Raw genomic sequence first — 14,308 nt, forward strand, 5'->3', positions numbered from 1 at the left:
GATGACGGGGAACCCCAGGCTCTGGAGGACGAGTCAGACGTGCTCCCGAGATGCCGCATCACTTCTCCCCAGGTTGCCATTCGCTGTTTGAAGTGTGGGCCTCCAGTTAATTTGCGGCAAATACTTCTGTGACAGGTTGGAGCGCGCTCTTTCTCTCCCCTAAACTCCTAGGAATGTGGATGAGTTGAATTAGAATTGTAGTCTCGGTTCAATGTGTCAGCCCACACCTTTGAAGCCGCCTCGTAGATGGACTTCCAAGGCCCCAGTCGGGGTCTTTGTGGTGCTGCGTCCTGTCAAATCCGACTCACTCACACCTAATCCCAGAGATGATACCTGCTCATGTTCTTCGGGCTTTGAAGCAAACAAGAAGCTGGGGACAACTGGCTGATTTTTCACATCATGAGGCTTCCCAGAAAATCACAGGATCATACAGAATCATTGAACTCACAACACAAAAACGATTCCTCCTCTGACTTAGTCAACGTGTAACGTACTGTAAAATCCATCCTTTATCAGAAGGGGTCCATCTGTAAAGTGGGTTGAATTTCAGCTGTTAAAATGGTATTTAAAACAAACATTTCTGTAAATGAAGGGGGAAATGGATTGAGGATATTAAAAATCACAAATCCTTAAATCAAGAGGAGCCTGGTAGGCTGCAGTCCATGGGGTCGCTAAGAGTCAGACACGACAGAGCGACTTCACTTTCACTTTTCACTTTCATGCATTGGAGAAGGAAATGGCAACCCACTCCAATGTTCTTGCCTGGAGAATCCCAGGGACGGGGGAGCCTGATGGGCTGCCGTCATGGGGTCGTACAGAGTCAGACACGACTGAAGTGACTTAGCAGCAGCAGCAGCAGCATGTTCAAGAAGGGACATTTTCAGGTTGGAACCCGATAGCGAAATGTATATGTTAGAGCATGTTATTGGATCCCAGTGACAATATCTTTTCAGTGTTCCTTCAGTCTTGAGAATTTTAAATTAGAATCCTAGACATGACATTTCAGAGCTGGAGGTGCAGTGTCTTGAGAGTTAAGAGGTCAAGTTTGCGAGTCATGCAGTATCAGAAACTTGAGTTCCCCGTGTTGCTACTTGCTGCTGCTGCTGCTAAGTCGCTTCAGTCGCGTCCAACCTCTAGCGACCCCATGGACTGCAGCCTACCAGGCTCCTCCATCCATGGGATTTTCCAGGCAAGAGTACTGGAGTGGGTTGCCATTGCCTTTTCCACTTTCTACTTACTAGCTGTGTTCATCTACAAGACTAGGGTATTAATAGCACTGTGCCTTCCTCATGGTGTCATTATTAACTGTAAAAGAGATAATGCTGTACAATGCTTTACCTGGCATAAACACCATAGTATGGCTATTATTATTTTTTAAAGCTATCAGGTGCATTATTACATTATTGAAGATGAGAAATAAGCTTCCAAGCCTGCACTAAATAAAAAGCTGGTCTTTAGAACCTAATTATAACTCTTTAGTTTCCACGGGAGGGTTTGTTGTTCAGTCACTAAGTCATGTCCAACTCTTTGCGACCCCATGGACTGTAGCACAACAGGAGTTTCACTATCTCCTGGAGTTTTCTCAAACTCATGTCCATCAAGTTGGTGATGCCATCAAACCATCTCATCCTCTGTCATCCCCTTCTCCTCCTGCCCTCGATCTTTCCCAGCGTCGGGGTCTTTTCCAGTGAGTCAGCTCTTTCCATCAGCTGGCCAAAGTAATGGAGCTTCAGCTTCAGCATTAGTCCTTCCAATGAATATTCAGGACTGATCTCCTTTAGAATTGACTGGTTGGATCTCCTTGTAGTCCAAGGGACTCTCAAGAATCTTCTCCAGCACCATGGTTTGAAAGCATCAATTCTTTGGCACTCAGCCTTCTTTATGGTCCAACTCTCACATCCATACATGACTACTGGAAAAACCATAGCTTTGACTAGATGGACCTTTGTCAGCAAAGTGATGTCTCTGCTTTTTAATATGCTGTCTAGGTTTGTCACAGGTTTTCTTCCAAGGAGCAAGCATCTTTTAATTTCATGGGATTAGGACAACTTCTTTAAAAGAAAAACATAGGCCTTCAATGATGAAACAGAGATGAAGCTGGTTGACGGCATTTTATAGTTTGCATGTTAAAAATTAAAAGTGGGAGTGAAAGCAAGCCATTTACCCGAGATTACTCAGTGTGTCCTTTATTTTAACCTGTATGCACCCCAAACAGAACCTGCATGCCCTCCTTTGGAGGGGAACTGGTCGAGTCCAGCCCCGTCTGTGGTTTTCCAGCTTAAGCTGTAAATTTTATCACTCCGCACCCCGTGGTCAGAGCTGCCGGAGTGTTGTGTCTGAAGTCAGGTGGTTTGTGTGTTCAAGGTAGACATTAAACAGTTCTACTGTGGACCTGGAAGCATTTAAGGAGGTTGCTTGCCAGCTGTAAATTAAGAGACTCAATGCCAGTTGGCTGAAAAATTCTGTGGCCTGAGTCCAGTTAAGTAGACTGAATTGCTGGCGATCTTTCCGAATGTGTGCACTTCACAGCCGGGCCACACAGTTCTCTGGGCCACGTTGGGATGGTGTGCTGTGAGGCCGCCAGTGTGGGGGGCGGCGGTGCTGGGGAGTGGCGTCCACAGGACCTGGGGGGTCTCCGTGTTCTCCAGTACTGCTGAAGAAAGTTACTGACGGCGCTTGACAGGACTGCTGAAAATATTTTAAAATAGATGTCAGTGACGCGGATGAGCAATTCCAGATGACGTGTTGTTTCAGAGGCGCCTAGAATCTGGGCTGTGTGGTTATTGCACGTCGTCCTGAGGTCCCCTTGCTGCAGAGCTTTGGGTGGGACAGGCTGTCTGCGGTCAAGGCGATGGTCGTGGTCACTCAGGTGTAGACAGACCTGCCAAATTCATTCTCCATCTGAGAAGAGTGGTCAAAGCCGGCATTAGACCACGGGGCCATTTAGAACTTGGAACCTTTTTAATTGTGTCTTAAACTGATGCAGATGAGAAAACCTCGGCCTTAAGGTCGGGCTGAGGTGGCTTCGTGGATGTGGACTCCGCAGTCACTGGGACCTTGGGCTCAGAAGTGCCCTGTGATTGGTTTAATGCTCTGTTGTCACCAACTTGAAATCCTTAATCACTTTTTTAAACAAGGGGCCTTTCATTTCCATTTTGCCCTGGGCACACGCCCCCCACCATACACACACACAAATTATGTAGCCATTCCTGAGGGTGGAATTGACTTTTTAAAAACAAAGTCTAGTCTTTTTTTAGAATGGGGTGAAGGACAGACTCACAGAGATTGTTTTAGCCAGACAGTCTGTTTCTAAAGGATTGGCTAGTACAGGCATAAGACGGTAAAAGATAAGATGGCTGCTGTGTATTTCATTCTTGGTTACTTTGATCCTCATACAGGATAAAGAAAAGGGCAGAGAATGCTTTAACTATCGTTGAGAAGCAAATAATGTGATTGGCAAATACTCATCTTTTATGTATTTAATCTTGGCATTTATTTGTTTAAATAATTACTTTCTTTAAGAAGCCTTTATGAGCTGATGTTAAAATAAATTCTACAGTCAGCTTTCTGCGGGTTTATACAAATATTGTCTTTTAGCCTACATGATTACACACACAGTTCTCCTGTGACCTTCCAGATTATTGTTTAGTCGCTCGGTCATGTCTGACTCTTTGCAACGCTATGGACTGTAGCCCACCAGGCTCTCCTGTCCATGGGATGGAGTGGATTGCCATTTCCTTTTCTAGGAGAGGATCTTCCCAAAGAAGAGATGGAACCTGAGTCTCCTGCTTGGCAGGCAGATTCTTCACCACTACGCCTGAGAAGCCCGACCTTCCAGATGCAGAGACATTATAATGATGCTGTGAGCCACTGGATTTGGGTTTTTTTGGCTGTCTCGGGTCTTGGCTGTGGCACCCGGGACCTTTCATGCGGCACATGGACTCTAGTTGTGATGTGTGGGCTTTAGTAGCTGTAGCGCCAGGACCAAGTTGCTCCAAGGCATGCGGGATTTTAGTTCCCCAACCAGGAATCGAACCTGTGTTCCTTGTATTGCAAGGCAGATTCTTAACCACTGGACCACCAGGGAAGTCCCTGATTTTTTTTTTAAAGTTGAGAGTCATATTCACTTGTGCATTCAATGAATGCATTAACACATCCCACCAACAAATATAAACTGTATGTCCTATAGGCCATTGGCTGTAAAACTGTAATAGTAATACATTTGTTATTTTTCATTTTCTTTGCATTTCTATTGGGGATCCTTTTCCCTATGGGAGTGGAAGCCAGGAACCAGTTTGAATGCAGCAGGGAATTGGTGGTCCTAGAAAGTGGAGATAAGTGAGCGGATTTCTTTACCCAGAGCACCTGGACTTGAAATGTCTGTCTGAGATGCGTGTGTGACGCAACTCCACTGTATTGGATTCTGGTGTTAGTAATAGGTGATTCTAAGTGGGGTATTTATTCTAAGGTTTTATGTGTGCTTCTTTTATGCCTAACACCTGCTGGCATCCTCCTAAGACCTTGATTCTGAGAAGGTTTTCCTTGGTGACTAATGAGAATTTGGCATTTGTCAATTTTAATGGTTCTGCCTGTTGTGTTTTGTTTGGTTTCTGCTTTGGATGGGGGTGAGGGAAACAAAGACCCGTCTGTTAACAGTTTGGTTTTTTTCTGGGAGGCACCAAGATTTTGTTTTGTTAGCTGACAAAGGATGACTACACCATGGAATCTTCAGAGTAAGCCATGATACTTCTGGAGACATTTAAGCTGATAGTAGAGTGGAAGCCATTTCATAGCAGCCCAAGGAGTGGTCTGGCACGATGGAGGTCCTTGAACTGTGGCCACCCACCCAGCTTTAATTGAGGTGGGGTCCCACCAGACAGAGATAGAGCCAGGGGTTCCTATTTTTAACTGGAAATCTGCTTTGCTTTGGGGGCATGAATGCCCAGCTCTGGTGGTAACAGATTTTCCGCAAGACTCATGGGATGGAGAGAACCAGCTATTTTTACCCATGCTTTGAATTTGAAGGAAAAAAGAGACATAGTTAGGAAAAGAGAGGATCAGCAAAGGAGGCCAATAACGTGTTTGCCCACACCAAAAAGAAAGTGATCTCCAGACACAGAGAACAAATTTATGGTTACCAAAGGGGAAAGGGGGGAGGGATAAGTTGGGAGTTTGGGATTAATACATAGACACTACTATATATAAAATAAACAACAAGGACCTACTTATGGCACCAGAAACTGCATTATCTTATAATAACCTATAATGGAAAAGAATCTGAAAAAGAATATATATATATATATATATATATATAGACAGAGAGAGTTATAGATATATATATGTGTGTGTGTATTGTATGTGTATGGCTAAATCACTTTTCTGTACATCTGAAATGAATACAACATTGTAACTCAACTATACTTCAATGAAAAGTAAATACAAAACAAGATGATATCTTGCATTCTTTAGGCACAGTTTGTTGGAGTGTCTAAGTTCTATTTTAAACTCATTTACCAGTCACCTGTGTGATCTTGCACAACTTCTTTCTTCTCAGGTTTTTTTTTTTTTTCTGTGAAAAATTAGCTACATTCTAGAGTTGGAGAAGGCAATGGCACCCCATTCTAGTACTCTTGCCTGGAAAATCCCATGGACAGAGGAGTCTATGGGGTCGCTAAGAGTCATGCACTGGAGAAGGAAATGGCAACCCTCTCCAGTGTTCTTGCCTGGAGAATCCCAGGGACGGGGGAGCCTGGTGGGCTGCCGTCTATGGGGTCACACAGAGTTGGACATGACTGAAGCGACTTAGCAGCAGCAGCAGAGTTGTTAGAGGACTCTTTTAAGATAATGCAGTGCAAAAGCCCAACAGAGTGTCTGACATCCGCAAAGTGCCTATAAATGATGGCTCTTTTAGTGGCCACACCTGTTAGGGTCAGATTTATCCAGGGTCCTTGCCCCTTTGAGGTCAAATCCATTCCAGTACCAACCCCTACTTCTGATCATGTTTCTTTTTGTCTTATCTGCTCATCCCAGTACAGTTAACAGACATAGACTCTTGGGCAAATTCTCTTTGGAAGTCCTATTGGCCATCTGCTTGGATTCTGGAGTTAGTGATAGGTGATTCTAAGTGGGGTGTTTATTCTTAGGTTTTATGTGTGCTTCTTTTGTGCCTAACACCTGCTGGCATCCTGGAGACAGGTTATAAGTTGTGGGCCAGAATCAATCCTAAAAACTTATATATGTAGATTGAGTTTCAACCCCTGGTGGCTCAGATGATAATCTAGCTGCAGTGCAGGAAACCCAGGTTTGATCCTTGGGCCGGGAAGATACCCTGGAGAAAGGGTTGGTTACACACTCTAGTATTCTTGCCTGGAAAACCCCATGGACAAAGGAGCCTGGTGGGCTTACAGTCCATGGGGTCGCAAAGAGTCAGACGTGACTGAATGAAAAACACTTTCATTATTTGTGGGGCACCAGTGTGTGTGAGAACCATGCTAGGCTTTCAAGTTTAATGTGAGGGTTAACACTTTATAGTTTGGCCTCCCTTCAACATAATGTAAAGATCTATTTTCTTGCTTTCTTAATTGGTTTTACCCAGAATTGAGGGTCATGGGCTTATAGCAAATGTCCTTGTCCCCTACTAGCTTTCCACATCACAGCTTTGACTGTCTGGAGCTACACATTTAAAGTGTCATGGGCAGACTTCCAGTCAACATAAAATGTACTTGGGAACAATGACATGAACCAGCTCTGGGATCAAAATGTCATTCAGTGCAGTCTCTCAGTCGTGTCCAACTCTGCGACCCCATGGACTGCAGCACTCCAGGCCTCCCTGTCCACCATCAACTCCCGGAGCTTACTCAAACTCATGTCCATCGAGGCGGTGATGCCATCCAACCATCTCATCCTCTGTCGTCCCCTTCTCCTCCCACCTTCAATCATTCCCAGCATCAGGGTCTTTTCCAGGGAGTCAGTTCTTTGCATCAGGTGGTCAAATCATCGGAGTTTCAGCTTCAGCATCAGTCCTTCCAATGACTATTCAGGACTGATTTCCCATAGGATGGACTGATTGGATCTCCTTACAGTCCAAGAGACTCTCAAGAGTCTTCTCCAACACCACAGTTCAAAACCATCAATTATTCGGCATTCAGCTTTCTTTATTGTCCAACTCTCACATCCATACATGACTACTGGAAAAACCATGGCTTTGACTAGACAGACCTTTGTTGGCAAAGTAATGTCTCTGCTTTTTAATATGCTGTCTAGGTTGGTCATAACTTTTCTTCCAAGGAGCAAGCATCTTTTCATTTCATGGCTGTTAGTCACCATCTGCAGTGATTTTGGAGCCCAAGAAAATAAAGTCTCTCACTGTTTCCATTGTTTCCCCATCTATTTGCCATGAAGTGATGGGACAAGATGTCATGATCTTGGTTTCCTGAATGTTGAGTTTTAAGCCAACTTTTTCACTCTCCTCTTTCACTTTCATGAAGAGGCTCTTTAGTTCTTCTTCACTTTCTGCCCTAAGGGTGGTGTCATCGGCATATCTGACATTATTGATATTTCTCCCAGCACTCTTGATTCCAAAATGTTGTATAAATAGCTTTAAAATGTTCAGTGAGGTTTCTGGAATTCCAGGATCTGACCTGCGTCTTGATCTCTGATTTGTATCTTATACTGTCCAGATTCTCATGCAAGGCAAAAACCCAGGAATAGCTTGGAAGTATGCACTTCCCAAGGTCACGAATGGAACTCTGCCAGCCTCAAAAAGACACAGCTACGCCTGGAGCACAGTGCAGACAGATTGCTCCGTCTCCTGTGGGGGAGGTAGGTTTCCCAATTCTGTCTTCCATGTCTTTTCTTAAAACAGGTTCTCCCACTCCAGACCTCTTTCAATTGTCTGGTTGAAATACGCAACAAAAGAACTATCTTTATGAGAACTGTCACTATTTAGAGGGAAAAAATCAAATATTATTTGTACTCTTTGGGGATTTTCCTATGTATTAATAGAAAGGAACCAGCTCAAGCAAATCTCAAGTCAACTACAACCAGGACTTGAAAGTGATGCATCTGAAACTTCCAGGGGGGAAAAATATAAACACGTGTCCCTTTATTATAAATATGAGGATTGATGGGTTGATATGTCTGCCGAGAGCTTTCTTTCTTTCTGTCCTGGCTTTTCTGTTGTTAACTTTCCAGGGGGAGTTAGAGAAGGTAAGCGATAGACAGTGAAAACACACGCCAGACGGGCTTAAGGCTGCGAGCTAACACGTGAAGGAGGGGTAGTCTATCCCCCAGGGGTGATGTCAGCAGAATCTCTGCAGGCAAGTGGATTCAATCTGAGAAATAACCCTCGTAAGGAAGGAAGAGTCACAGCCATCCCCTCAGTGAGTAGAAGGGAGGCATTTTATTTAGACCTAAGAATATCACATATTTGTTGGTAAGTCAGTCTTTGTTGCACTTGCCCCTTTGGGAAGAAGGCTGAAAGTCCGTAAATACGTCCATGACATGAAACCAAAGCGTGAAGGTTGGTCTCTCACTTCCTCATGCTCAGAGTGCCTGGTGACAGCAGGGCTTCCTACTGTGTCCTTTCCACTGGGCGAAATGGGGCATCTTGGGACCAGAGACAGCAGAAATAGAGAAAATGAAGAAATTCTTATGTCTCTGAGGCCTGGGCTTTGGCTGCCCGTGCTAGTTAACAAAGTAGGAGGATTACTTCTTTTTTAAAAAAGATAGAATAATTTTAATATAAATATATATCTCATATGCATATTATATAAATATGTTTAATATAAATGATTAATATTTTAATTATTATATACTTTTATTAATACACATTTTAAAAGCAATATGCTATAAAGAAGAAAATAATCTCCCATAATCCTTTAATCAGCAGTAGCCAATGTTAATACTTTGGTCTGTATCATTCTATTCTTTTCCTCAAGCAAACATAAAAAATGCATGTGTTTTAACATACTCAGACACATGCCACACATATCATTTGATCTTTTTATAAGGAACAGAAACCATGCTATAGCCATATCTTTATGCTCTTTTTGATGTAGTGTTTGAGTGTAATCGGTTGTTCATACATTGAATGGTCTTTAAGATCATTTTCAGTAATTTTTTGGTATCCAGGGAATGCAGACTTTCTTGGAAAGGAGAGAGAGTCCATTTTCCACTTACAGGGAATAAAGACAATCAAAGGGATGACGTTGGGCAGATGCACTGTGGGGTTCTGCCTTGCCTTGAATTAGCATCCCCTTCCTGTGACTCACAGACCATGGTGGGTCTGAGGCATAAGAGGAGTCCAAATGAATACATTATCCAGAAGCAAACTCTTAACTGTAGAGAGTCCTGATGTTTTGATCAGTTCCTCCTGAACATAATGGAGAAGGAAATGGCAACCCACTCCAGTGCTCTTGCCTGGAAAATCCCTTGGACAGAGGAGCCTGGTAGGTTACAGTCCATAGCGTTGCAAAGAGTTGGACACGATGAGCGACTTCACTTTCCTTTCCCTGAATATAAACCCACTTCAACCTAATCATTCTAGCAGGGGTGACTTTTCATTGATGCTCAGATTCCATTTTAAGGAAAAGTCCATGTGAATAAAAACAATTAAAAGAGGAGGCAGGCTTCCTATACGGGGAGCTGTCAAATACAGTTATTCACAGAAAACTGTACATCTCCGATGAGAGGTCCAAAAATGAACATTGAAAGCCAGGCAGTAGGGTTAACAGACAGAAACAAAAAACAGAGTTGTGTGAACAGGTTTGAATACATGGTCGGTGAGTGCAAGTTTCCATTTATATATGCTCCACAGTCTTATGGAAATAAAAGTTGCCTCATGAAAACGCAGAATCTTAGAGTTTCCACAATTAATTCCCCCGTGACTGTTCTTTGAAGACCATTTTTTCATTAGATATGTGCAATGTAAATTAAAGCTTGTGAGACATTTCCCTTTACAGCGGCCCTGTTTTCAAAAGGTCGTTTTTATCACTGTATGATTCTAGAATCCATGGTGGTCTCGAATACCAAGAAGCTGCATGTTAAAAATATTAAACTATGGAAGCAGTTATCTCAGGGGAGGTGGAGATAGAAGTGGGATTCACATGTATTGTAGATGTTTTTAAAGTGTTTTCACACACTATTTGGATTCTGTCTTCAGTAAAATATCAGAACCCTGGTACATGGGAAGCTAAACTTGGAAACTAAATGGCATTGGTTATCTGTAGTTTTCACTTGGTAACTTTTGATGTCTTATTAGGTTACATAAGTGTCAAGGCCGTTTGCTTACGAGATCAGAACACTCAAGTCAATTCCTCGTTCTGCAATGCAAGAGCCAGGCCAGCAACTGAACCCAAAATGTGCAATGCCTTCTCCTGCCCTGCCTAGTAAGTCATCTGGGACTGTCTCTCTGGTTGCACTTGTACTTGGGTACTTTATTGTTGATATGAGATGATTGAAGCCACTGTCAATGCCTCTGATCAAAAGTGATTCAAAGATAGAAAGTATAACCCTCACCCTCTAAAAGTCAATAGAAGAAAGAGATGGTATTTGGCATTAAAATATGTAACTTGAAAAACACAAATTTACTTTAGATGTTCAGACCCTGTCTATGCCAGTGTAATCCTGGGGTTAAAAAAAAAAAGGCATAAAGGCATCTTTTTTTAACCTTTAGAGACCCCTCTTCTCTGAACTAAATCAAACAGATATTTAAATAACACAGAAACCTAAATTTCCCTGCGGTTGTGCACTCAACTTTTATAGAGTCATCCAAGAATTTAAAAATCGTATTACTGTGCAACCCGTGAAACCTCACATGCAAATTACACAGTAGCAAGACATAAAGTCAAAAGGCAGGACTGCAGCCCGAGTGGTAACCCCGTTTTTGATGAGGACACTCTGTGGGGATCTCAGTGGGTTTGCAGCGGGATTGATTTTAGCCACGCTATTGTTTGAACACTAATTTTAAGTAATGTTCCCAAGGCAAATGGAGTCTCTTCTGGTTTGAGTTACCTTCTGCCAAATGTATTTATATAGAGTTGACAGAGTTTCTTCAGAAGCAGAGCTGCACTCCCTGATCTCCCTGATCATCTTAATAAGCAGTGTTTGCTTTGTGGTGATGAAGTTATATTGTGTAATCTATTTTTCCTTGTCAAGAGTGTATGTCATAATTGTTTGGGGCTTCAGCTACCCACCGATCCCCTACACCCAACTGTCAACTTGGGTTTTCTCTTAGAATTTGGAACTAGCTCTATCCTGAACACAAAAAGAAGAAATTTGAGGGGCTTCTGTGGATTTATCTCTCTTGCCAAGAAATGTCTGGCTCTAAACATATCCAGTGGCCCTAATAACCAGTGTTATCGACCCTTGTGGAATAATCTGTCCTTTAGATGGGTTTGTATATGTTTATGTACATGTAGGGATTGTCAAAACACTTGAATGGCAAGCTGCTGTCTTCTTATTTAAAGCCTCCTTTCCACCATTGTTGACCAACCCCATGGACTACACAGTCCATGGAATTCTCCAGGCCAGGATACTGGAGTGGGTAGCTGTTCCCTTCTCCAGGGGATCTTCCCAACCCAGGGATCGAACCCAGGTCTCCCACATTGCAGGCAGATTCTTTATCAGCTGAGCCACAAGGGAAGCCCAAGGAAAGACAGGGACCCCGTTCATATGTACATCCATGAAGAGGGAGACAGCATCGGTAATGCTTACCTCCTAGAACTTTCCTGATGACCCCATGTATTAACAGAAACAGTATTCTGTGCAGTGACAAGGTTCTCTGGCTATTTGAAAGCAAAGCTTCCCCTGCAATGACTACAGAGCTGGAGTGGTGGAGTGGACGGGCTCTTTCGCTGTTTCCCTTTTTGACACCTCTTACTTATCACAGTATTTCCTGTCGAGTAATGGGATCTTTTAGGGACTGTTCTTCAGCAGGGATATACTAGGTATCAGGCCTTAGACCATTAGAATTCTAAGGACAGAGGCGTTCATCTGATCTAAGCCCATTATTTTCCCTGTAACAACCATGTGCTATGCCCTGAGAGCATGCCAGGTCCTCAGTTCAGGACTGGAAGATGAGTAATTAGTAGTTGCTGCCATCAGTGAACCCACCATCTAAGGGAAGAGGTGGATGTGCAAACAAATAACTGAGATGCCGTGAGACACGTGCTGTAAGAACGACACATGAGAAAAGCAGTAAGGGGGCTCCCCTGGTGGTCCAGCGGTCAGGACTCCATGCTTCCATGGCAGGAGGCATCACAGTTTGATCCCTGGTTGGGGAAACTAAGATCCTGAAATGGAGAGTGAGCCTGGGGCCCGCGTGTGGAGAACCAAGCGTGTCACAAAAAAAGTTTGTTATGCTCTTTCTAGTACTTTTCCAAATTTATCATATTTGCCATGTAAGAAAAGAAACTTGAATCTGGCAGACAAAAATGCCACCCGTATGGGCAAATGTTAAAACCCATACTTTCATGATCATAGATATCTTTTCTTTGCCTCTTACTGGAAGATAAAGTGTTGTACAAATATAAGGAACCATTTGCTATCATCTTTCTTTCACTGAATTAGATAACATGGATTATGCAATGTTTTAGAATACCTGTAATCCTAGAACTTGTATGGCAAGTTCTCTGCTGCTGCTGCTGCTAAGTCACTTCAGTTGTGTCCGACTCTGTGCGACCCCATAGATGGCAGCCCACCAGGCTCCCCTGTCCCTGGGATTCTCCAGACAAGAACACTGGAGTGGGTTGCCATTTCCTTCTCCAATGTGTGAAAGGAAAAGTGAAAGTGAAGTCGCTTAGTCATGTCTGACTCTTAGCGGCCCCATGGACTGCAGCCCACCAGGCTCCTCTGTCCATGGGATTTTCCAGGCGAGAGTACTGGAGTGGGGTGCCACTGCCTTCTCCAGGCAAGTTCTCTGCTGCTGCTGCTGCTAAGTCGCTTCAGTCGTGTCCTACTCTGTGCAACCCCATAGACGTCAGCCCACAAGGCTCTGCCGTCCTTGGGATTTTCCAAGTTCTCTAGACCAACAGAAAGGTGTTTAACCTCACAACTCGGGCTTGGGGGTTGGGGAGCCAGAGCAAAAATCACAGGACTAGGCAAATGCAGTAACGCAGAGGTATATCAAAAACATATTTGGTCTTCATGATGTTTTATGTTTTCAAATAAAACTTGGAACATTTGTGAACAGTTTTTGGACTCTGCTGCTTTGAAATGTGTCACCATCTTATCTGGTAGATCTTTTTAATGCTAGGCCTTCGAATCAGACAATTTCAATTAATCCAAGGTGGTTGTTGAAAAGGATTCACGGTTTCAGATGATTACTCTTTAGTGTACACCAAGTCTCAGATACAACAGCTGTGAAAAAAGTGAGCTCAAAATCTTAAAATAAGGAACTTGAGGTTATTCCTCCAATGCAACTGTAGAGTTTAAGGCTAATCAGAAAAAGAGGTTGGGGGAACGGCCTATTTAGAAACATTCTTCGTGAGACCCTCTCTCAATGTGTCTCTCTTTTGCATGTGTGAACGCACACGCACACACCTCTCCCTTCTTCACTGATCTTGTGTCAACAGTCTCATTAATTTACTTTGTATTAACTTCTATTATAGAAATGATCAGAGAGTATTGCCTTGATGTGTTCACACAGCCACCACTTCCACAGGCAACTTCATGGGAAGAGCCTGGCTTCATTCATTTTTTCCAACCCTAAAGCCTGGGAGAGTCTCTGGCACAGGGTTTAAGATCCCAGGAAATTAGACTGAATCACTCAGAATTCCAAACAGCACACATTTCTTCACCTGTAGATGGCAGGAATGTATTTTTCCCCAGAACTATGGGGTAACAGACTGTGTAGGCTTGCAAATCTATAGAAGAAGAATCAGTTATTGGTTGTTGGTTCTGCAGTGGAGCAAAGGCCTCCAGCAGGTGGCTAATCTTTCACAGTAACTGCTTTGGCATTGATGATGCAGAGTCTTAGCTTCCCCGGAAGTAATCCCATCTCTCCCTGAAAGCTGGAAGCCGGGCGAGTGGAGCGCCTGCAGCAGGTCGTGTGCGGGAGGCCAGCAGAGCCGGAAGGTGCAGTGCGTCCAGAAGAAGCCCTTCCAGAAGGAGGAGGCGGTCCTGCACTCTCTCTGCCCGGTGAGCACACCCACTCAGGTTCAAGCCTGCAACAGCCATGCCTGCCCTCCGGAATGGAGCCCTGGGCCCTGGTCTCAGGTAAGTGGGAATTACTGGAGTCGTGAGTCCCGTTCCCCGGGAAAAAGGAGGGAGGCGAAAATACAGGTGGTGTCTCTGCTTCCCCTCAGAG

At 43.7% G+C, this 14,308-nt stretch overlaps 1 protein-coding gene across 1 annotated transcript in view; it reads left to right on the plus strand.

Annotated features, from left to right (window-relative positions):
* The window catches only part of ADAMTS18 (ADAM metallopeptidase with thrombospondin type 1 motif 18), a 149,012-nt gene that overhangs the window by 118,769 nt on the left and 15,935 nt on the right, over positions 1 to 14,308 (plus strand). The window contains exons 19-21 of the mRNA XM_027513673.1: positions 7,680 to 7,821; positions 10,262 to 10,388; positions 14,013 to 14,217. Coding sequence (XP_027369474.1) covers positions 7,680 to 7,821; positions 10,262 to 10,388; positions 14,013 to 14,217 — 474 coding nt within the window. The remainder of the gene's footprint in view (positions 1 to 7,679; positions 7,822 to 10,261; positions 10,389 to 14,012; positions 14,218 to 14,308) is intronic.

This window comes from Bos indicus x Bos taurus, chromosome 18 (assembly GCF_003369695.1).
Source record: "Bos indicus x Bos taurus breed Angus x Brahman F1 hybrid chromosome 18, Bos_hybrid_MaternalHap_v2.0, whole genome shotgun sequence".
Classification (NCBI taxonomy): Eukaryota; Metazoa; Chordata; class Mammalia; order Artiodactyla; family Bovidae; genus Bos; species Bos indicus x Bos taurus.